We start from the raw sequence: 22,820 nt of genomic DNA, 5'->3' as shown, positions 1-22,820 counted from the left end.
CCGCGAGACCGCTACGGTCGCAGGTTCGAATCCTGCCTCGGGCATGGATGTGTGTGATGTCCTTAGGTTAGTTAGGTTTAACTAGTTCTAAGTTCTAGGGGACTAATGACCTCAGCAGTTGAGTCCCATAGTGCTCAGAGCCATTTTTTTGTTGGATGAAGGTGATGACGGAAGTCGCGTGAGAAGTCAATCGACACGCCATCGTGCTGGAATTTTATCGTCCGACGGATATGCAGTGACACATCCTCCAAGTACTACACCAGTAAATGTCGTGTGAGTAGGGCCTCCCGTCGGGTAGACCTTTCACCGGGTGCAAGTCTTTCGATTGGACGTCACTTCGGCGACTTGCGCGTCCATGGGGATGAAATGATGATGATTAGGGCAACACAACACTCAGTCCCTGAGCGGAGAATATCTCCGACCCAGCCGGGAATCGAACCCGGGCCCTTAGGATTGACATTCTGTCGCGCTGACCACTCAGCTACCGGGGGCGGACACTACAACAGTACGTCTTGTAGGAAGACCAAGTAGCTGTGACCCGATGCACAAGACGGAAGAATGCACAGTCAAATCAGACGACCACGAATAAGTCCAGCCCACATACTAATATCGAAACTGTATTGAAGTCCATGGGGGTGTGTGGCATGAGGGTTTTCCTCACCACAAATGTGGCTTTTATGATTGCTAAGAAGACCTTCGATTGTCAAATGTGTTTCATCTAAGATGATAATGATCCGAGGGAAGTCTGGAACGTCGACACAACGGCTCAGGAACCATGCGCACTAATCGCAAAATCAGCTGGACCCATTGCGTGCACTATCTGGAGCTGGTATGCGCGAAGTTGCTGTTCGTGGAGAACTCTCCAGACGCTGTTATGAGACACACCCACGGAACTTGTGATGATGCGGGTACTTGTTGACGAGTCCAGGTAGACCAGCTGGAGGGCTTAACACTTCCATGTCAACAGTGCGACGCGTCCGCTCACTACCACAATGGGCCCTGTTAGCCTTGAAGGTGCCGATTTCCCAAAGCCATCGCGACACACGATACACCGCCCTCTGTCAGCGTGTATTGCCTTCCATCGTTCAAAGTCGATTATCTTCCAAATGGCGCATTTTCGGACGTGGGGTTGTTACCAAATACTGCTGTCCTGAGTGCCCTCTACAACAACTATAACCGTGTAATAGGAATTCTAGGGACCGATGACCGTAGCAGTCTGGTCCCTTTGATCCTCCAAACCAACCAACCAACCAATAGGAATTCTGTAGCAGCGTATATATCACACTGCACTGAAATTTTATTATTGAAAGTTGACATTAACAGAAGACGGGATATTAGTTTAATTAATTTTTCCTATTCTTATTGGAACAATCAACCGCCGTATTTAGTGACTGGGAAGTATGGAAGAATCAGCATTAAAAATAGTATGCTTCTTCTGAAACTATATGCTAGCCGCTTGGAACGCTAGCATCGCTTAATTCGTCAAAATGTTGCAAGTTTTTGCCTATTAACAGAAGACGGGATATTAGTTTAATTAATTTTTCCTATTCGTATTGGAACAATCAACCACCGTATTTAGTGAATGGTAAGTATGGAAGAATCAGCATTAAAAATAGCATGCTTCTTCTGAAACTATATGCTAGCCGCTTGGAACACTAGCATCGCTTAATTCGTCAAAAGGTTGCAAGTTTTTGTCTATTAACAGAAGACGGGATATCAGTTTAATTAATTTATTTTTATTTTAATTAATTTATTTTTATTTTAGAGGTTGCAATTTTTGCCTATTAACAGAAGACGGGATATCAGTTTAATTAATTTTTCCTATTCGTATTGGAACAATCAACCACCGTATTTAGTGATTGGGAAGTATGGAAGAATCAGCATTAAAAATAGCATGCTTCTTCTGAAACTATATGCTAGCCGCTTGGAACGCTAGCATCGCTTAATTCGTCAAAAGGTTGCAATTTTTTGCCCTATTGGGTTTTGCGCCTGTTCGTTGTAGACTGCGGCGTAGTGCTGACACATGCTCGTAAGGAGGATACTGTCCCAAGACCGTATTACGGAAATGTCTTGGTGTGGTTAACAGAGGCTGTCAAGATGGAGTGTGGTGGGAAACTACATAAAGGGGATATTTTTGCTCCACGGCAACGCCCCAAATCGTTCTGCAAAGGTGACGGTCACACACGCTGCTTCTTTTGGCTGTCAAATTTTACCCAGGGGCTTCTACATCTTCCCTTATTGAAGAAATCATTGACTGGCAGCAATTTCCAGAATAACAACGAGGTGATTTTTGTGGTGGTCTTTTTCCTGAATAGGCAAAAATACATCCTGCCACAAACAAATCTCTCGGTACAATCTTTAGCGCCACAGCTCAGCAACAAGGAAGACTTCCTCAACAAGGTGCTGTCTTGTGCTTCAGATCCCAGGACTCGTACCGCTTGGCGAAGGTTAGGTGGAGCGTGGATTAAATAGGCCCTTCATGGCTGTGTGGCTGTGCATGCAATTCACACGCAATATTGACAACAGGTATGCGTGGTACTCAACTAAATTGTATGATGACCGAGAATCGTTTGTGGATGCAAACCAAGTTTGTTCTGCAGTAGAATCACTGAAAAAACTATGCACATGCAGAAGTTCGGCGTTCGTTACATGAGCTGATGTCGCAATTTATTGTTTTCCATGCTTCTACGACCAGTATCACCCTGATTCGTGCAGTGCTCTATTGGTTACACATTAGACTTGTCACAGATGTAGAAGCAATTATATAAATAAAATGACTGCACTGATTTAATCGAATTTTCTTGTGTACACTTTATTTTTATTTTCAACCTCCTTACGAAAAATATTTTTTTCTTTTTTTCAAGATAAAGATTATGAAAATAAAATATGAATCGTTAAATATTTATATTTGCAGTCATACTATACTGAAGCGCCAAAGAAGCTGACAAAGGTATGCCTATCCAAATACAGAGATACGTAAACAGGCAGAATACGGAGCTGCGGTCGGCAACGCCTTTAGACAACAAGTGTCTGGCGCAGTTTTTAGATCGGTTACTGCTGCTACAATGACAGATTATCAAGATTTAAGTGACTTTGAACGTGGTGTTATAGATGGCGCACGAGCGATTAAACACAGCATCTCTGAGGTAGCGATGAAGTGGGGATTTTCCCTTACGACCATTCAACGAGTGTACCATGAATATCAGGAATCCAATAAAACATAATTCTCCGACATCGCTGCGGACGGAAAAAGATGCTGCAAGAATGGTACTAACGACGACTGAGGAGAATCGTTCAATGTGACAGAAGTGCAACCCTTCCGCAAATTTCTGCAGATTTCAGTGCAGGGTCATCAACAAGTGTCAGCTTGCGAACCATTCAACGAAACATCATCGATATGGGCTTTCGGACCCGAAGGCTCACGCGTATACCCTAGATGACCGCACTACACAAAGCTTTGCGCCTTACCTGGGCGCGTCAACACCGACATTGAACTGTTGGTGACTAGAAACATGTTGCCTGGTCAGATGAGTCTCGTTTAAAAGTGTATCGAGCGGATGCACGTGTACGGGTATGGAGACTGATGTGTCGGCAGAAGTGCCAACACCGTGTTGTTTGAGGAAGCCGAAATGCACGCTATAAGCTCATGTAGGATGGCGTGAGGTCTGAAACAGGATACTTAATGAATGCTATAAAGAAAAGTACGTAGCTGCTGGAATACTTAACTTTAATCCACAATTGGTGAACATTGGTCTTGTTACTGTACATGCTTCATTAGATACATAGCAAAGGATAAATGGCGCCTTGCTAGGTCGTAGCAATTGACTAAGCTGAAGGCTATGCTAACTATCGTCTCGGCTAATGAGAGCGTAATTCTCAGTGAACCTTTCCTAGCAACGTCGGCTGTACAACTGGGGCGAGTGCTAGTAAGTCTCTCTAGACCTGCCGTGTGGCGGCGCTCGGTCTGCAATTACTGACAGTGGCGACACGCGGGTCCGACATGTACTAATGGACCGCGGCCGATTTAAAGCTACCACCTAGCAAGTGTGGTGTCTGGCGGTGACACCACAGAGACAGCCTCATGAATCCATGTCGACAGGGGAATGTTAAAGCTGGTGGAGGCTCCGTAATTGTGTAGGGCGTGTGCCGTTGGAGTGATGTGGGACCCCTGATAGATTTAGAAACTACTCTGTCAGGTGACACTCACGTAAGCACCCTGTCTGATCACCTGCATCCATTCTTGTCCATTGTGCATTCCGAGGGACTTGTGCAATTCCAGTAGCAGAATGCGACGGCCCACACGTCCAGAACTGCTACAGAGTAGCTGCAGGAAGTCTCTTATGAATTTAAACACTTCCGCTGGCCACGAAACTCCCCTGACATGAACATTATTGAGCATATCTGGGATATCTTGCAACGTGCTGTTCAGAAGATGCTTACGGATTTATGGACAGCCCTGCAGTATTCATGTGTCAGTTCCCTCCAGCACTACTTCAACATTAGTCACGCCCATGCCACATCGTGTTGCGTCACTTCTGCGTGCTCGCGGGGGCCCTGCACGAGATTAGGCATGTGTACCAGTTTCTCTGGCTCTTCAGTGTAAATCTGTTAGAATTATGTGTCACTGAATAAAACATAGGTACTTGCAGCAAAATTCGACACAGAGACTTTGTGATTCTGAAACTAAGCACTTACTTGCTCGGCTGTGGAATCCTTGAACATTGCCGACTATGCAAAGTGCACTACTGGCCATTAAAATAGCTACACCAAGAAGAAATGCAGATGATAAACGGGTATTCATTGGACAAATATATTATACTAGAACTGGCATGTGATTACATTTTCACGCAATTTGAGTGCATACATCCTGAGAAATCAGTACCCGTAACAACCACCTCTGGTGGTAATAACGGCCTCGATACGTCTGGGCATTGAGTCAAACAGAGCTTGGATAGCTTGTACAGGTACAGCTGCCCATGCAGCTTCAACACGACACCACAGTTCATCAAGAGTAGTAACTGACGTATTGTGACGAGCCAGTTGCTCGGCCACCATTGACCAGACGTTTTCAATTGGTGACAGATCTGGAGAATGTGCTGGCCAGGGCAGTAATCGAACATTTTCTGTATCCAGAAAGGCCCGTACAGGACCTGCAGCATGCGGTTGTGCATTATCTTGATGGAATGTAGGGTTTCGCAGGGATCGAATGAAATGTAAAGCCACGGTTCGTAATACATCTTAAATGTAACGTCCACTGTTCAAAGTGCCGTCAATGCGAACAAGAGGTGACCGAGAAGTGTAACCAATGGCACCACATACCATACCCAGTATGGCGATGACGAATACACGCTTCCAATGTGCGTTCACCGCGATGTCGCCAAATACGGATGCGACCATCATGATGCTGTAAACAGAACCTGGATTCATCAGAAAAAATGACGTTTTGCCATTCGTGCACCCAGGTTCGTCGTTGAGTACACCATCGCAGGCGCTCCTGTCTGTGATGCAGCATCATGGTAACCGCAGCCGTGGTCTTCGAGCTGATAGTCCATGCTGCTGCAAACGTCGTCGAACTGTTCGCGCAGATGGTTGTTGTCTTGCAAACGTCCCCATCTGTTGACTCGGGGATCGAGACGTGGCTGCACGATCCGTTACAGCCATGCGGATAAGATGCCTGTCATCTCGACTGCTAGTGATACGAGGCCGTTGGGATCCAGCACGGCGTTCCGTATTACCCTCTTGAACCCACCGATTCCATATTCTGCTAACAGGCATTGGATCTCGACCAACGCGAGCAGCAATGTCTCGATACGATAAACCGCAATCGCGATAGGCTACAATACGATCTTTATAAAAGTCGGAAACGTGATTGTACGCATTTCTCCTCCTTACACGAGGCATCACAACCACGTTTCACCAAGCAACGCCGGTCAACTGCTGTTTGTGTATGAGAAATCGGTTGGAAACATTCCTCGTGTCAGCACGTTGTAGGTGTTACCACCGGCGCCAACCTTGTGTGAATGCTCTGAGAAGCTAATCATTTGCATATCACAGCATCTTCTCCTTGTCGGTTAAATTTCGCGTCTGTAGCACGTCATCTTCGTGGTGCAGCGATTTTAATGGCCAGTAGTGTATTTAAAGACGCATAAAATTTTGAAACTAGATTTTCTCAAAAATAGTTGCGAGTTGCGACTTCCTGTTTACACATGTTGAGCTCCGAGTCGTGCACTACACATCGTGTCAATGTGAATGAAATTAGTGAGGGCAAGTTCATACGTTCCCCTTATCAGCAATCAGACAGACTTCCTCAACAAGTTGCACTCTTGTGCTTCAGGTACCGGGAGCCGTACCACTTGGCACTATGCCAGGAGCTGCACGAGGACCAGTTCGAACAGAGCGCGCTCTACGTGGAGCGGCTGCTCAAGCTGGAGCAAGACATCCGACAACTGGCCGGGCCCGGCACGGCAGAGTGGGTGCGGCCGCAGCTCAGAAACCAGATAGACTTCCTCAACAAGCTGCGCATCGGGCTCACCGAGGCCGAGCAGGCGCGCACCCAAGGTGCCTCATCGCATTCACACCTCTAACATTCCTGTTTTTATTTTTTTCGGTCACTTAAACCTACCGATACTTGACGTCAGCTTTGGCCTGTGGACTATTGTTGTTGGAGCGTGTGAAGTCAAACAGGAGCAAACGGACAGAACAAAACATTTTATGACATGTAGGCGCTGGTGACCTATGTACCGTAGTTCTTGGTCTACTTTAGACTGTAATCTATTGAAATTAATGCATGTATTCCGTCACAATAGCTACAGTCATTGTTTTGGCACGTATTTTACACACTGTAGCCAGCGGTTTAAATGTGCCATTCTGATGTCATGAATCGGAGCAGACTACTGGTATCGGTAGACTCTACATTTCCGTTTTGTTTCCATATGAACCATTCCGCTGTTCTCAGGAGGGTCTTGTTTTCTGTTTCGATAGCTTTCTCCTGTACATCTTCACTGATAGTGCATCGTGCAAACACATTCTACGTTGTTGGTTCTATGTCACTAATACCTCGTTCTTTCGACGAGTACCAACTGTTTTAATTCTTATTGTCACAGTAAGACATTCCTTCGTCTCGATGCAGTGGCGTAACTAAGTCGCCGCCTTCACCATGATAATTCTGAAGGCAGCAGCCGGCCGAGGTGGCCGAGCGGTTCTAGGCGCTACAGTCTGGAACCGCGCGACCGCTACGGTCGCAGGTTCGAATGCTGCCTCGGGCATGGGTGTGTGTGATGTCCTTAGGTTAGTTAGGTTTAAGTAGTTCTAAGTTCTAGGGGACTGATGACCTCAGAAGTTAAGTCCCATAGTGCTCAGAACCATTTGAACCATTTTTTTTTTTTTTTTTTTTTTTTTTTTTTAGGCAGCAACTCATATTAGGGACGTAGCCACCAGCCATCTGTTTCACTAAATTGCAGTCTCCAGGGACATCGCAAGACGTGGCCGACCGCCGTAATCGCTCTCGCAGCCAGAGGAATTTTTTAAACGGACGACGTCAGCCTGAAGACGACTTCATCTGCATACTTGTCCAAACATCTCGAACACCTTTGTCTTCCTATCTCTCTCGTCAAACCAGTACTCAGTTCCTCACTGTACACCATGTTCTTGATAACCCTGGCTTGATTTCGTGCACACATCACAACTTTTAACTTTCTTTACATCTCTTCACACAATCCATGTCCTTCCACGGGTTTCCACAACCACCTTCTCACCCCAGAATATGAAATCATTCCAGAGATTTATCCATCCCATCAGCTATAATCTACCTTACTGCTTCCATTCCATATGAAGGCTATGATCCAGTCTTCCCTTGCGTAACAGCAAGAATCTTACTCGCCTGCTATCACTAATCTTTTCCAATACCCACACCACATCCTTGTTCATATCATTACCTCTCCAGTTTCATCAGCATCCAAACCCCATGCCTATAAAATATTGTAAGGAGCCCACAGCACCAGTATCCTCAAGCGAATGAAGACTACACGCATCATCATCATCATCATCATCACTGCACCAAGTTTCACACCGTTCTCTTCCTTTTTTATCGATGTATTTTAATGAATTTTTAATTGTTTTATTGAGCGGCTAAAAGTGGCAACATGGCCTCAGCGATTTCGCACGCTCTTGACGGAATTCAAATTAGGACAAAAAAATTTAAAAATTGAAAAAAATGTTTCTCGTTTTCGTGTCTGTTGGTATCTTCCTTTCCTGTTTCTTCTCGTTACCCATAAATAAAGAGGACACTGTGATGTTACCAGTAGATTTCTACTAGTGACGTAGTGCAGACTTACGACAGCCGATGTAAAAAAGATGGCGACTTAGACCGCAGGTTCTTCTATATTTATTTGGTATGTATTTAGCCGCCTAAAATCATCGTTATATTGTACACTGAACTGTATGAGAAGAATACGTAAACGCATTTTACAGATATAAGAACTCAAATTGTCACAATTTTCTCCACCATAAATTGTTAACAAACAGAGTGAGAAGTAAATGAGACAGTTGTGATTTATCAATTCACACCACTACTGAAATTGTATCGCAGGCAAGACATAGAAATTAAAAACTCATACCATGAAAACCTACAGATTTTTCCAAATACTCTTAAGGCATTAACAATCACTTTATAACGGCAAATGTCTTTAGTAAACAAAAGACAAGAAGCTGACTGAAGGAGATGGTATCACTCACTCAGCAATGCCTTCAAAAAGTCCAATCTCTCACAGTCAAATTAGGTAAACGAAAACAATTACGGTTTACATCAGCTTCCGTTTCAGAATCACACTCGCATGCCGGAGAAGTATAAATGTTGATTCGATGTAGATGAAGAGGAAAAGACGTGTGGTTCAAATAGAGTCTAAGGACGGTGGAAATCGTCGACAGGTTCTAATGTGTCCTCGTAACTTACGGCTTTGTAGCAATTCGAGGTTATAACACCTCGTAACAACCACCTTTCGTTTTTTGGGACAAATTCCACATCTCTCGCTATTGACATTTTCCGTGGCTGTTGACGCCTGCCTTTAATATGGCAGCACTATGCATCGTAGTATTTGAGAACAAAACTTATTATTATTAGTGGACCGTTTTGTTTTCCATTTTGTTGGTACTATCAATGTGCCACAACTGGTGCTACACCATACATTACGTAAGAAATTTACATTAGTAGAGACGTTTGTATGTTTTGATTAAATATAACTAATCAGAGGCTTGCACGGGATAGTGTAGCATGGAGGGCTGCATCAAACCAGTCTCAGGACTGAAGACCACAACAACAACAACAACATAACTAATTAAATAAACATCGTCATGTTGATCTTCAGTATTTTCGTATGATATTAACACATCGTCATAAAAACGAATTGTGTGAACTTTTGTATGTCTCCTTATTTAATTGCTTAGTGGATCGCTTAACCACTGCGATACGAGCGACCATGCTAGATTTTAACTTTTGACAACTTTCAAACTGGGAACTATAATTTATCGAGACGATCTACAAAAATTATTTTATTTTTTATTTTTAATGTGTTGTAAAAATTCTGTATAGGTCAGTTGTGTGAATCTATTAACGATCTTTCGCATAAGATGTAGTGAATCATTTCCCACTATTATATGAACAAACACTTAGTAATTCGGCATTTCTTAATGTAGTAAGGCTGATACGCAATTTTATTTATTAAAAGAAAGGGTTTTAAGCTACTCTATTGGAATGTTTTCTGTAAGACGAAGAAAACAAGCAACAATTGCTTAGTTAACAATCTTTTGTTGCATACACGATCGATTTCGGAACGCTGGAAGTTCAGTCATCTGGCGGAAACTGTAATAATTAAAATATTGTTACACGACAATGCAAGGGGATAACAAAGTCTGAAATGCCACATAAGGAATTAAGCAACTAAAATTTCTCAGATGAATTAAAAGAAATTAAAAGAGAGAACAGGGCGCTACTTACATCTAAAACCATTTAACCATCTGAGGTCATCCTTACCTCAGTCTTGACATGGAGCAAAAAGTTCCCTGTCAAAAGGATAAAAGGGCCCTAGAAAAATCCGAAAAAGATCGACATTACCATTGGACAGCAAAGTTGCCAGAATCTTGAAACGTGTAAATTGCAATAAAAAGGGGAAGAAGCACTCAGTGAGTGGAATTACTTACACAAATTCCATCAAAGCTGACCCCCACCCCTCCTCCCCCTCGCCCGCCCTCCCCCCCACCCTCACCGTGACGCGCCTCCGAGAACTATGTAACATTAAATACTAGCAGTCAGTACTGAGGCCGCACACGACACACAGAGCTGGCGCGGTATGAAACTCTTTAAACTGGAAAAGTGGGAAGTAACAGTAGAAAGGAAACAGAACCATCATAACATCCAGAGGGAAGACACCTGTTCATTTAAAAAGGAAAGAACAAAAAAAAGAGGAAGAATATTGTGTTATATGCAAACACTAACCTGCCTGAATAATGCCATAATTAACTGAAACGTTTTTATGACGCAGACCAGTGCCTTCATTAATTGTATATAGAGAAGGGGAATTAAGACTTCTTGAGATTTCTGTTTCTCCCAGGACACAGAATATCCGACCTCGGAAGGGGAGCACTGTGAACCCTGTCGAGAAAAAGAAAAGAACAAGTTTTATAAGATACCATATCATTGATACGAATCCGAGAGGACTGGAAAGAAACTGATATCAGCCCTCATAGCTTCGGCATTTTTCATATCAAATACACTACTGGCCATTACAATTGCTAAACCACGAAGATGATGTGCTACAGACGCGAAATTTAACCGACAGGAAAATGATGCTGTGATATGCAAATGATTATCTTTTCAGAGCATTCACACAAGGTTGGCGCCGGTGGCGACACCTACAACGTACTCACATGAGGAAAGTTTCCAACCGATTTCTCATACACAAACAGCAGTTGACCGGCGCTGCCTGGTGAAACGTTGTTGTGATGCCTCGTGTACGGAGGAGAAATGCGTATCATCACGTTTCCGACTTTTATAAAGGTCTATTGTAGCCTATCGCGATTGCGGTTTATCGTATCGTGACAGCGCTGCTCGCGTTGGTCGAGATCCAATGACTGTTAGCAGAATATGGAATCGGTGGGTTCAGGAGGGTAATACGGAACGCCGTGCTGGATCCCAACGGCTTCGTATCACTAGCAGTCGAGATGACAGGCATCTTATCCGCATGGCTGTAACGGGTCGTGCAGCCACGTCTCGATCCCTGAGTCAACAGATGGGGACGTTTGCAAGACAACAACCATCTGCACGAACAGTTCGACGACGTTTGCAGCAGCATGGACTATCAGCTCGGAGACCATGGCTGCGGTTACCCTTGACGCTGCATCACAGACAGGAGCGCTTGCGATGGTGTACTCAACGACGAACCTGGGTACACGAATGGCAAAACGTCATTTTTTCGAATGGATCCAGGTTCTGTTTACAGCATCGTGATGGTCGCATCCGTGTTTGGCGACATCGCGGTGAACGCACATTGGAAACGTGTATTCGTCATCGCCATACTGGCGTATCACCCGGCGTGATGGTATGGTTCGCCATTGGTTACACGTCTCGGTCACCTCTTGTTCGCACTGACGGCACTTTGAACAGTGGACGTTACATTTCAGATGTGTTGCGACTCGTGGCTCTACCCTTCATTCGATCCCTGCGAAACCCTACATTTCAGCAGGATAATGCACGACCGCATGTTGCAGGTCCTGTACGGGCCTTTGTGGATACAGAAAATATTCGACTGCTGCCCTGGCCAGCACATTCTCCAGATCTCTCACCAACTGAAAACGTCTGGTCAATGGTGGCCGAGCGACTGGCTCGTCACAATACGCCACTCACTACTCTTGATGAACTGTGGTATCCTGTTGAAGCTACATGGGCAGCTGTACCTGTACACGCCATCCAAGCCCTGACTCAATGCCCAGACGTATCAAGGCCGTTATTACGGCCAGAGGTGGTTGTTCTGGGTACTGATTTCTCAGGATCTATGCACCCAAATTGCGTGAAAATGTAATCACATGCCAGTTCTAGTATAATATATTTGTCCAATGGATACCCGTTTATTTCCTCTTGCTGTAGCAATTTTAATGGCCAGTAGTGTAGTTCGGGCAGTAGGTTAAGGAACTGTGAAGTCTCCAAAAAGGATCCATTCTCCTATCACAGAGCGTATCGTATTGAGTGCAATACAAGTCGGTTGTGTAAGAGCAGATATATTGGCGAGACAGGCAGGAATTTTTATACGAAGTTTAAAGAACTAGGTCAGCTTTGACGATGCATTTAATTGACAATAGTATCAACTGCTGCAGGTTAGCGATAACTTAACTGCCTTACACACTGCAGAGAAAGTCTCTGCATGTCCATCTTTTCAAAGATGGTTGCGGGGCTCAGCTGTTCGATACAGGATGTAGTACAGCCTAGAAAAGTGACGTTACAAACCAAGTAGTGAATATCTGTAAAGAAAAATTCCAGTACATGTTGAAGATAACTAAAAACAATATCGTGTGTCGTTAGACGTTTATGGTACGAAATTGTTAGCCAGAAGTACGAAGGTGGCAAATACAATTACATATTCCGCATAGAGTGGTGTCTCATATGTGCAGTACACATGAAAGCGTTGCACTCAGTACTGAACCATAAGCAGACTGAACCATAAGCAGAAACACAAATGTAATGCATAACCCCATTTTAATTAACAATGACCAAAATGATTAGACATTTAAAACTTCCAGTTTGTTGTACATTAGTCTACAACTAAGCCCTTGTGTTTCCAGTAGATCAGTCTTAAAAGGAAAAAGAAAGAACAACGTTTTGCACAAGCCATCGACCGTGGTTATGGTATAAAAACACTTTATGTGAAAGAATGCTTAACACACTGGCAAGGACTAAACAAAGGGGAAAAAACAAAAACAAAAAGTACATCCATATAAGATTGAGAACATCATGTATTCCCGGGTTTCCTGTGTTGGAAATCACTAATAACAAACCGTTGCAATGTTTTTCTCTCTGTGCAAATCTTTAGCTACGACCGGTAGGTTTCCGAGCGTAGAGTGATAACTAAAATCAATATCGGAACAGCAGTAACGCAACGATTTCAAATCTTAATTGCGCTCTTTTTAAGAGAAAGGACGAAAAAGTATATGACGTCCCCAACAGGGAACTGATATTTAGGAAAAGAACCGTGAGAGGAGCGTATCTATAAATTCCTGTAACCAGACAGTGGTAGTTGGAAGAGGTAAAGGCAGCCGGCTATTTCAAAAAGCTTTTCTTTGGTACCAAATGCTTGTCAAACTTGTAGTTTTATCAAGTGAAGAGCAAAATGTGGGCCAATTATCTATTTTAGTTTTTTCAGAAATTTGCTAACATGAGAATTTACTTTCCTCACTTTCTAGAAGTTATCAGCTTAGAATTCTGGCAACAGGTTTCAACGCTAGTCTGCGTTCTGCGACTTCTCGAGAGCATTCGGGATTCCACCCAGGAGGAGAATGTTGTGTTGCAATAATAAACACTTTTTTATTAGGAATGTTAACATTTGCCGTAAATTCCACAGCTTTTGTTAAAGCCGGATACATATCTCATGTTTTCGAGTGTCCGTATGCCCTTATATTTGTCCCAGTTCCCTTCCGAAATTTTCCACTTACTATGATCGTAACATATTTCTGTAGTATCATCATTTATATTAATGTTGAACTCTATTGGGAGATGAGATCATATGTCATGTAATCTGTTTTAATGTGCCAATCAATCAGAAAGTTCAATAAAACAGAGGGTACAATGGGTCACATCCACAGCAGAACATCTGCTGTAAGTGGCCAAGAATTCAGCTCGCGAGGCGTGTCCTGCTACCAGGGCAATACTGCTCAGCTTCCCTACCATCACGCCATGCTGTCTCAGCGTTAGGAGGGAAAGAGGAGGAAACTACCGCATTTAAATGGAAGTGCGGACGCACTGCAATCGACTTGATTTTATGTATCAATTTCACAACAAAAAAGATCACAAACAAAACAAATTTTCAGTATTATTTAATTATTTTTGGCATGCTGAAGACATAGTATAAATTTTTATCTTGTACAAACCATCAGAACGCAGACACTCACACTATTTCACAAAGTTTCGCGTTCAAGTTGTCAAGTAATCGTAATGTATTTAGTTTCATAATCGAAAAATTGTCTTTCGAAGAAATATGACGGTCGAAATATTGTAGTACATTTGCAACCTCATTATGGCGACGTGAAAACTCTGCCTGAAGAAAGCAATATGTATGTCCTGGACAGATTTAACGTAAAAGGATCTGTCATTAAAATGATAATCAGAACGAAGAATGCTCCTATCATAGCACAAAGAAGGCGAATACGTCCCGGGCAGAGTTAGGAATGTAAGAGAAGGGAACTAGCTTTTCGACTAATCTGGCAGCTTCAGAGACATTTAAATCAAAACATCTCGACACTTTTGCACTTGTTTACTTGTCAGCATTAGAACCAACATCATGTAATGGAATACTTCATGACAAGAAATGTGACGTGTTTCATGATGTCATAGTGTATAAAATGACATATGCCATAATGTCGTCCAACCTGGCATTTGTCATATCGTACAATGCGACACAATGTGTCATTAAAGTTTGGGATGCATGCTTCCCCACTCTGGGATACATCCCAGTGTAGATGCATCCCCGCTGTCGGATACTTCCTACTGTACGTGCATCGCACTCTCTAGAAACACATAAATTTGTTTCTATTTGTTCTTAAAACCCTCGCCATATATGTAACAGAGGACGAGTTTGTGGAAGAAGAGGTTCCCTCTGGGGAAAAAATCTACCCTCCCCCTCTCAGAAATCAAAAAATCTTACCGTCACACCAGGAACAAATTCACCCCCAGAAATTTTATCCCCCAAGAAAAACGTATTTACCTATTACATGCGTACTCTTCAGCCGTAAGATATTATACACTACTGGCCATTAAAATTGCTACACCAAGAAGAAATGCAGATGATAAACGGGTATTCATTGGACAAATATATTATACTAGAACTGACATGTGATTACATTTTCACGCAATTTGGGTGCATAGATCCTGAGAAATCAGTACCCAGAACAACCACCTCTGGCCGTAATAACGGCCTTGATACGTCTGGGCATTGAGTCAGGGCTTGGATGGCGTGTACAGGTACAGCTGCCCATGTAGCTTCAACAGGATACCACAGTTCATCAAGAGTAGTGAGTGGCGTATTGTGACGAGCCAGTCGCTCGGCCATCATTGACCAGACGTTTTCAGCTGGTGAGAGATCTGGAGAATGTGCTGGCCAGGGCAGCAGTCGAACATTTTCTGTATCCACAAAGGCCCGTACAGGACGTGCAACATGCGGTCGTGCATAATCCTGCTGAAATGTAGGGTTTCGCATGGATCGAATGAAGGGTAGAGCCACGAGTCGCAAAACATCTGAAATGTAACGTCCACTGCTCAAAGTGCCGTCAGTGCGAACAAGAGGTGACCGAGACGTGTAACCAATGGCGAACCATACCATCACGCCGGGTGATACGCCAGTATGGCGATGACGAATACACGTTTCCAATGTGCGTTCACCGCGATGTCGCCAAACACGGATGCGACCATCACGATGCTGTAAACAGAACCTGGATCCATTCGAAAAAATGACGTTTTGCCATTCGTGCACCCAGGTTCGTCGTTGAGTACACCATCGCAGGCGCTCCCGTCTGTGATGCAGCGTCAGGGGTAACCGCAGCCATGGTCTCCGAGCTGATAGTCCATGCTGCTGCAAACGTCGTCGAACTGTTCGTGCAGATGGTTGTTGTCTTGCAAACGTCCCCATCTGTTGACTCGGGGATCGAGACGTGCTTGCACGCTACGTTACAGCCATACGGATAAGATGCCTGTCATCTCGACTGCTAGTGATACGAAGCCGTTGGGATCCAGCACGGCGTTCCGTATTACCCTCCTGAACCCACCGATTCCATATTCTGCCAACAGTCATTGGATCTCGACCAACGCGAGCAGCGCTGTCACGATACGATAAACCGCAATTGCGATATGCTACAATAGACCTTTATAAAAGTCGGAAACCTTATGGTACGCATTTCTCCTCCTTACACGAGGCATCACAACAACGTTTCACCAGGCAACGACGATCAACTGCTGTTTGTGTATGAGAATTCGGTTGGAAACTTTCCTCATGTCAGCACGTTGTAGGTGTCGCCACCGGTGCCAACCTTGAGTGAATGCTCTGAAAAGCTAATCATTTACACATAACAGCATCTTCTTCCTGTCGGTTAAATTTCGCGTCTGTAGCACATCATCTTCGTGGTGCAGCAATTTTAATGGGCAGTAGTGTATATTGCTTACTCTGGCTGGCGAATCTTATGGATTTTGGCTACAGTATCGGGAATTTATCCCATAAATTTTAAGACGCAGGTGTGCCAACACCTTGCAGCTAAGAGAGCTCTCTGCCCCAGGGAAGGAGAGTTAACTCGTGAAGAAGCGCAAACATGTCAAGATATTTTGATTCAAATAACTTCGAAGCTGCCGGATAAGTAGAAAAGATAGTTCTCTTCTTTTACATCCCTAACTCTGCCCAGGGCATATTCGCCTTTTTGTGCTATGATAGGAGCATTTTCCATTCTTGTTCCTAACTTGTACTTTGCTACAATGTTGACATTAGACCGCCATAACTTGGCAATCGATGTAGATTTTTGTTGACTCAGGGTACGACTGATACGGCATTGGTTTTTTTATTGCCCGTCGAACCATGTTGCTTGAGTAGCGCATCATCTGTCCAGTACAGCCTACTGTGTCCTCAAGAGCATACGAGCCTCACTAGCACTTCGAAGTCACATATCCGTGGGAGTTTTTTTATTTTTTATTTTTATTATTTTCTTATTTCATTTTACATTTTTTAATTTCATTTATTAACTTTTGTTTCATAGTAACACACATTTTATTAACATACACTTGAAATTGTAATTGCAAACACATGAAAAATAGCCATAAATACTTAATGTATTGCACGAAATAACAGCAAACATAAGTATGATACTGAATGAGATATTAAGTACTGTGCAAAGTTTATGATGATAATGTATGTGAATAAGTTACATTATGTAGATAAATTTACGATACGACTATATTATGTAGATAAACTTACGATGGGAACAAAAATGTAGAATAGTTGTAAGAAAAAGACGTGGTCACTGGTTCATATGAAGAAGCTGCTTCGAAACTTAGGAAATTGAGAGTCTCTCCGTGTCCACTTACTGCTGTTAAAAAGGTTACTTGTCAAATGGCTTTCACCTGATTTAACAGCTGCATGAGACTGTACATTACTGTGCTTCTTAAAAGTAGTTCCGAAGTTACCCACAAGAACCATGTGACCACCCGTGCAATGAAATCGTACGACATAATACACAGACGAAGCGACAATCGGCCGTTATAAAATGTGAAGTATCTTTAAAATGAACTGCGAAGTGCAGGCAACATAACGCTAGGATAGGCTGCCTATTCGACATCTAGTGATTTCACGAGCAGCAGGAACAAGCTCCATAAGATACAAAAAGAACCAACCGACAATTTACTGTGACTAACTGACAATTCATTTTTCCATTTAACTAGCTGAATATTTAACCTGTTGAACAATTAATTGATGGACCAAAATATGCTCAGTTTATTGGGAAACGTACTTTAGTATTGTTAAATCTAACTTACCTATCAGCTGAGTAAACGTAATGGAAAGTGTACATCTTGTTTCTGTCTCATATCTTAAAATTCTTGTCACTGTTTATTTAAAATATACAATAGCACAAACTGAAAATCAAGAAACCGCTAGAAATATTCACGTGAATAATTTTGGCACGAAATGATACAACAACCAATCCGAATTAATGAGTATCACTGGCTCAAATAAGCAGAAGTACAGCGAAACAATGTATGCACAACAAAAGACTATTAATCTTTCAGTCCTCGCCATATAGCGGGGATTCTGAGTCGCGATAGGCACAACAAAAAGATTCACTCAGTTACAGCTTTCGGCCATTAAGGCCTTTGTTAGCAGTAGCCACACATACACGGACGCCGCCCCCCCCCCCACACACACACGTGTGTGTGTGTGTGTGTGTGTGCATGTTTGTATGTCTACTGCTGACAAGGGCCTTAATGGCCGAAAGGTATAACTGTGTGAATCTTTTTGTTGTGCCTATAGCGACTCAGCATCTTCGCTATATGGTGAATAGCAACGTACCTTCTCTGATATTGTTACATTCCATCCTGGATTTTCCATTGTTTGATTTAATCTTTCAGTCCTGTGCGACAATTGACAGACTTAGGATTCTTTCGTTCGAAAATAAATTTTGTGTAAGACAGCATAGTATTTTTGTTTTTTAAAAAACACAGTAAAATATTTTGCATTGGTTAGAAATAAAGTAGCTCTTTTCTGAAAATTATTTTTGTAGCAATTTTCGGGTTGGTTTAATTTTCTGTGTGTTCATCGATAAAAGTTTAAATGCTCGGTCAAAGAGTATATCATTGTGTGGAGAGTGGGGTATAATTCTGATCTGATACGGCGATTGTTTTTCACGTTCAAAGATTTTTCAATGATGTTAAGCCTCTGGTGAACAAAATCTTTAATGTATAAACAACGAAACGACACTGAACTACAATAAGCAGCTTCTTAATTATATCCAAATGCAGCACTTAAAATGCAATGCATTTCTACATTTCTACAAAACACAGTTTCAAATGAAACTGCGAGATTTTTCGCACATAAAACCCCAATGATGAAAGATTTATGCAAAGGCTTATTATAATTACCATAAGAATATATTTTTTATTACTATCTGTATCACTATAAACGGTCTAAGCACGTGCGATTCGCGTAAAACCGGATTTTACATACATTTTACGAGCAACTTTAGACCGATATATCGTGGCAACAAGTTAAGCTTTCACAAAAAAACACGACGAACATTAATTACATGTATTTGTGTTCCTTCTTATAAAATTTTAACCGATTCACACAAGTCTTAAAACACAAGTGAAACGTGTTTTTTGCACGTAAAAACCGAATGAAGCTAGATTTTTGAAATTGAGTTTTTAAATTTAATCTTAAGAATGCATTTTTTATTTATGTGAATCATTTTAAACCGTTTCCGCGCATTCAGTTAACGAATTTTACGTGCTACACTTAGCTGGACTTTAAACCAAGAATACCGGATAAAAAAACTCGTTTTGACTTATCCATTTCTCAACCTTAGCTCAAAGTTTAAAATATAGAAGTGGTGCTCATCAAAAACCTCCCAGAAAAACTTGTTGTTTTGCACGTAAAATCCATATGAAGCAAGATTTTTTCAGACGGTTAAAACCTATAAGAGACAAAGGTCCGATACAACGATGAATCAAATTTGAAACACCACTCTCTCTCCAGTCCGGAGTTATTTAAGGGTGAGTATTTTTGACCATAAATACAAATGATGTCGTTAGCTGATCATTCAATTAAAATCTTTTGGAAAAGAAATAATTTGATTCGTACAATTTTTCTAGGCGCCAGATTCGCTCGTCGCTCAAACCTTGCTTAATATACTCTCACTTAGCAACTAATTCGATGTCATTGTTTCTTACGTTGAGCAGTTATGGTTGATGCGGCAGCGAATGTTTTACCAACATAGCAACGCCACCTTTCCTGTCGAGACGGTCCTCCCTTATTATGAAACAATATTTAAAGCAAACAGCTCCTGTCACTTCAATGACGTTTTGTATATCAGGGCTTTACCAGGCTGACTAACGAATAATTCTCTTTGAAAGATTTCTCTAATGTAGGTAGCTGATCTAGGGTTCCACGACAATACTTTTACAGGCTTCATCATTTATGCAGAAAGAGGATGAAACATGCTGTTACGATGTGCCGGATATCGGTATCGTTCATAACACTGTATGGTTGCATGTTCTGAATGACAACGTCAACGATATTTATTATCTTATCGATGACTTTAGCGTGAACTGGTGGCTGTCATTGATTTTGTACCTGTGGAGTTGCTAACCTGTGAGTACAAGGCTCATACGCATTCTGGCTTATAGGTGTGGCTTAATGTTTCATGCGGTATAGCAGGCTGCGGTACGGTGACCACTTACATTACTGCCTCCGCCAAGGAGGACGGTGAACAGTGTTTGTCTGCTGAGGGTCATCCACGCATTAATTTCCGTCCCTACTTCCGTGTGTTGACTCTTCAAGCTTGTGGCGGGCAGTGGCGGGAGAAGTTGTGGGTATCAAAATCTAGAGCGCTGAAATTTGTCGGAGCAGCACTGATTGGTGCGGGCGGAAAATGCTGTTCTCCAGTGATGGACAAGTAGGTTGGTAAGCCAGCAATGCTCAGTACATCCCTGAAGTTTAATAACGTAGCTAGTTCTTAGGCTCGTCACGGTATATAGTACTCAGTGGATGGGTGTGATCCTCCAGAGTGTGCACAAATAGCAATAGGCAGGCGCAGGATTCAACAGAATGAAGGCCACTACATTTGAGGCATTTCATCAGGGATCGGCGTTGTTTACTGATGTGAGGTTACAATTCGCACATTAAGATCTACGGAACATCTACTTCCATGTACAGACAGAGCTTCCAGTAACGTTTGAGACACAAAGATATCAAGCATGTCTGCAGTCTGACAATGTTCTCTTTACCATATCTTTGCGTAAATCTGCGAACACCTATACCGTATATCGAGGGAGACAGATTGCACAACTTCCTAAATCTTAGCTTCTTCAAGTTCTGCGTATACTTTATTTATGACTCCCAGTTTGTGAAAAACGAAAGAAAGAATTTAAGCTACCCTAGTTTTAGAGTGTATTACTTCACTGTTGACCGAGAAATTAGCCTTGTCTGGAGTTTTCAGATCGACCATCACCGTAGTTTTTCCCACAGAAGAGATATTAATTATATCATTCTTGAGTGAGAAAAGGTGCAAGAGTTTCCTAGGGACGTATAGTGAAGACGGTCTACTTTTTTTTTATCCAAACTTACATTATAACGCAGTCAGTACTTCGTAGTAGTTGGGAGATCGCTCAGTAGTTACATCTTCGGTTGGGAGCGGAACCAAAGCTACTGATGCAAGGGGATCAGCTACATTTGAAACATTAGTTGCGGATGAGACTAGGTGAACTTCTATAATGAAGGTCTTTCAGTATCCTTAATCCAGACTAACCTCCCTTTGCCACTTATTTCTAGCGCTGGAGAAGTTGGAGGTATCCTGTTCTGACAAGTCCGTCTTCTCATCGTCATGATGTACCCGAGATTCATCGCGAACGACCACTAACAAGAAGTTGATATCATAGATCATGGCGTCCAAAGTAGTTCCTGCTGGAGCTGGAAAGGCAACTGCATCTTGATGTTACCGCTTGGCAGACAGTTGTTGTCGATCTTGTCCAGCGAGGACGTCAAAATCGGCACCTCCTTCACCACACACCAAACCATACATGGCGGAGTTTGTCGTCATCGAGAGGAAATTCAAATGTTAAAGTTTGTTGCAGATAACCACGCCTAAGGTAAATCCATTGTGCAGACACTATAAGTAAGCAGAAATAACAGACGGACAGAATGTGTGACTCATGTCGTCTATTTACGCTCAGTACTCGTGATATAGAACGTTTCTCAGACAAAATAAAAGACATTGCACGACACTCAGAAAGAAAAAGGCTGCTCATTCTAACAGATACCAACCCAAAATTCCCCTTGTGTAACTCAGATAGAACTGACGACAGAGAGGGAACAAGTGCTTGACGTGGTAAATGGATGCAACCTCTTCATACTGAATACGGAGGGTCAACCACCTACCTACTGCGGAGACGCCGGTGGTGTAAGTAACATAGATGTTTCTCTAGGAAACGCAAAATCTCTTCCAATAGTCAATACATGGAGGGTATTGGATAGAGCCACACACAGCGACCACAACGCAGTCGTCATAACCACGGACAGATATATCCATGCACTTCACATGGACCATGAACAGCAGCATTTACTCATAGGAAGAGCCGACTGGTGAAAAGTTCGAGAGGTTGTTGAGGCGTCGTCATTACTCACTGTTCACGGCAATACAGGTTACAAAACGCACGTACTGACAGATGTCCTGCAAAGAGCACAGGAAGCAGCTATACCACGGGCAAAAACTGGGCGGGGACAGAAACAACCGTGGTCGACAGAACCGGCAAGACTAAGGAAGGATTCACGGGACAAAAGAAAGTACTACCAACGAGCAAAGACAGCTCCTGAAAGACAGATAAGATCTGTATCGTGACGCTAAACAGAAATACCAAAAACGACTAAAGACAACAAGGCAAGACTACTGGAACAATTTTGCAGAAACCCAGCTACAGAACGACATCTCGGGACAACCATTAAAGACAGAAACAACGAGCTTAGACACCGACAGTTCTAAACAAGCTGACGGCAAAATGACCAGAGGATGGAGAAGCGCAGCAGAATATCTTCTGAACAGGCTCCTCCCAGATGACGATCCCACACAAGACGAGCGACACCACGCTGACCTAAGATGGAGCAGGAGGCAACCATACACCAGTGACAGTGTAACCATGCCATTCGCGCAAGAAGAAGTCGCGACGGCAATCAGCAGGCCTAAAAACCGAAAAGCACCCGACCCAGACAAAATACATTCAGAAACATTAAAACAAACAGTAACACAACCACACCTTTTCTTACTACAATGTTCAGCGAGTATTATATCTCTTTAAAAAAATGTAACTATTTATTTTG

At 42.7% G+C, this 22,820-nt stretch overlaps 1 protein-coding gene across 1 annotated transcript in view; it reads left to right on the top strand.

Moving 5' to 3' along the window:
* LOC126235481 (uncharacterized) overlaps positions 1-22,820 on the top strand; it is a 109,661-nt gene that overhangs the window by 16,042 nt on the left and 70,799 nt on the right. The window contains exon 2 of the mRNA XM_049944202.1: positions 6,335-6,558. Coding sequence (XP_049800159.1) covers positions 6,335-6,558 — 224 coding nt within the window. The remainder of the gene's footprint in view (positions 1-6,334; positions 6,559-22,820) is intronic.

The sequence above is a fragment of the Schistocerca nitens genome, chromosome 2 (assembly GCF_023898315.1).
Source record: "Schistocerca nitens isolate TAMUIC-IGC-003100 chromosome 2, iqSchNite1.1, whole genome shotgun sequence".
In the NCBI taxonomy this organism is placed as follows: Eukaryota; Metazoa; Arthropoda; class Insecta; order Orthoptera; family Acrididae; genus Schistocerca; species Schistocerca nitens.
The sequence above is the reverse complement of the archived record's forward strand: the minus strand, read 5'-3'. Positions and strand labels throughout refer to the sequence as shown.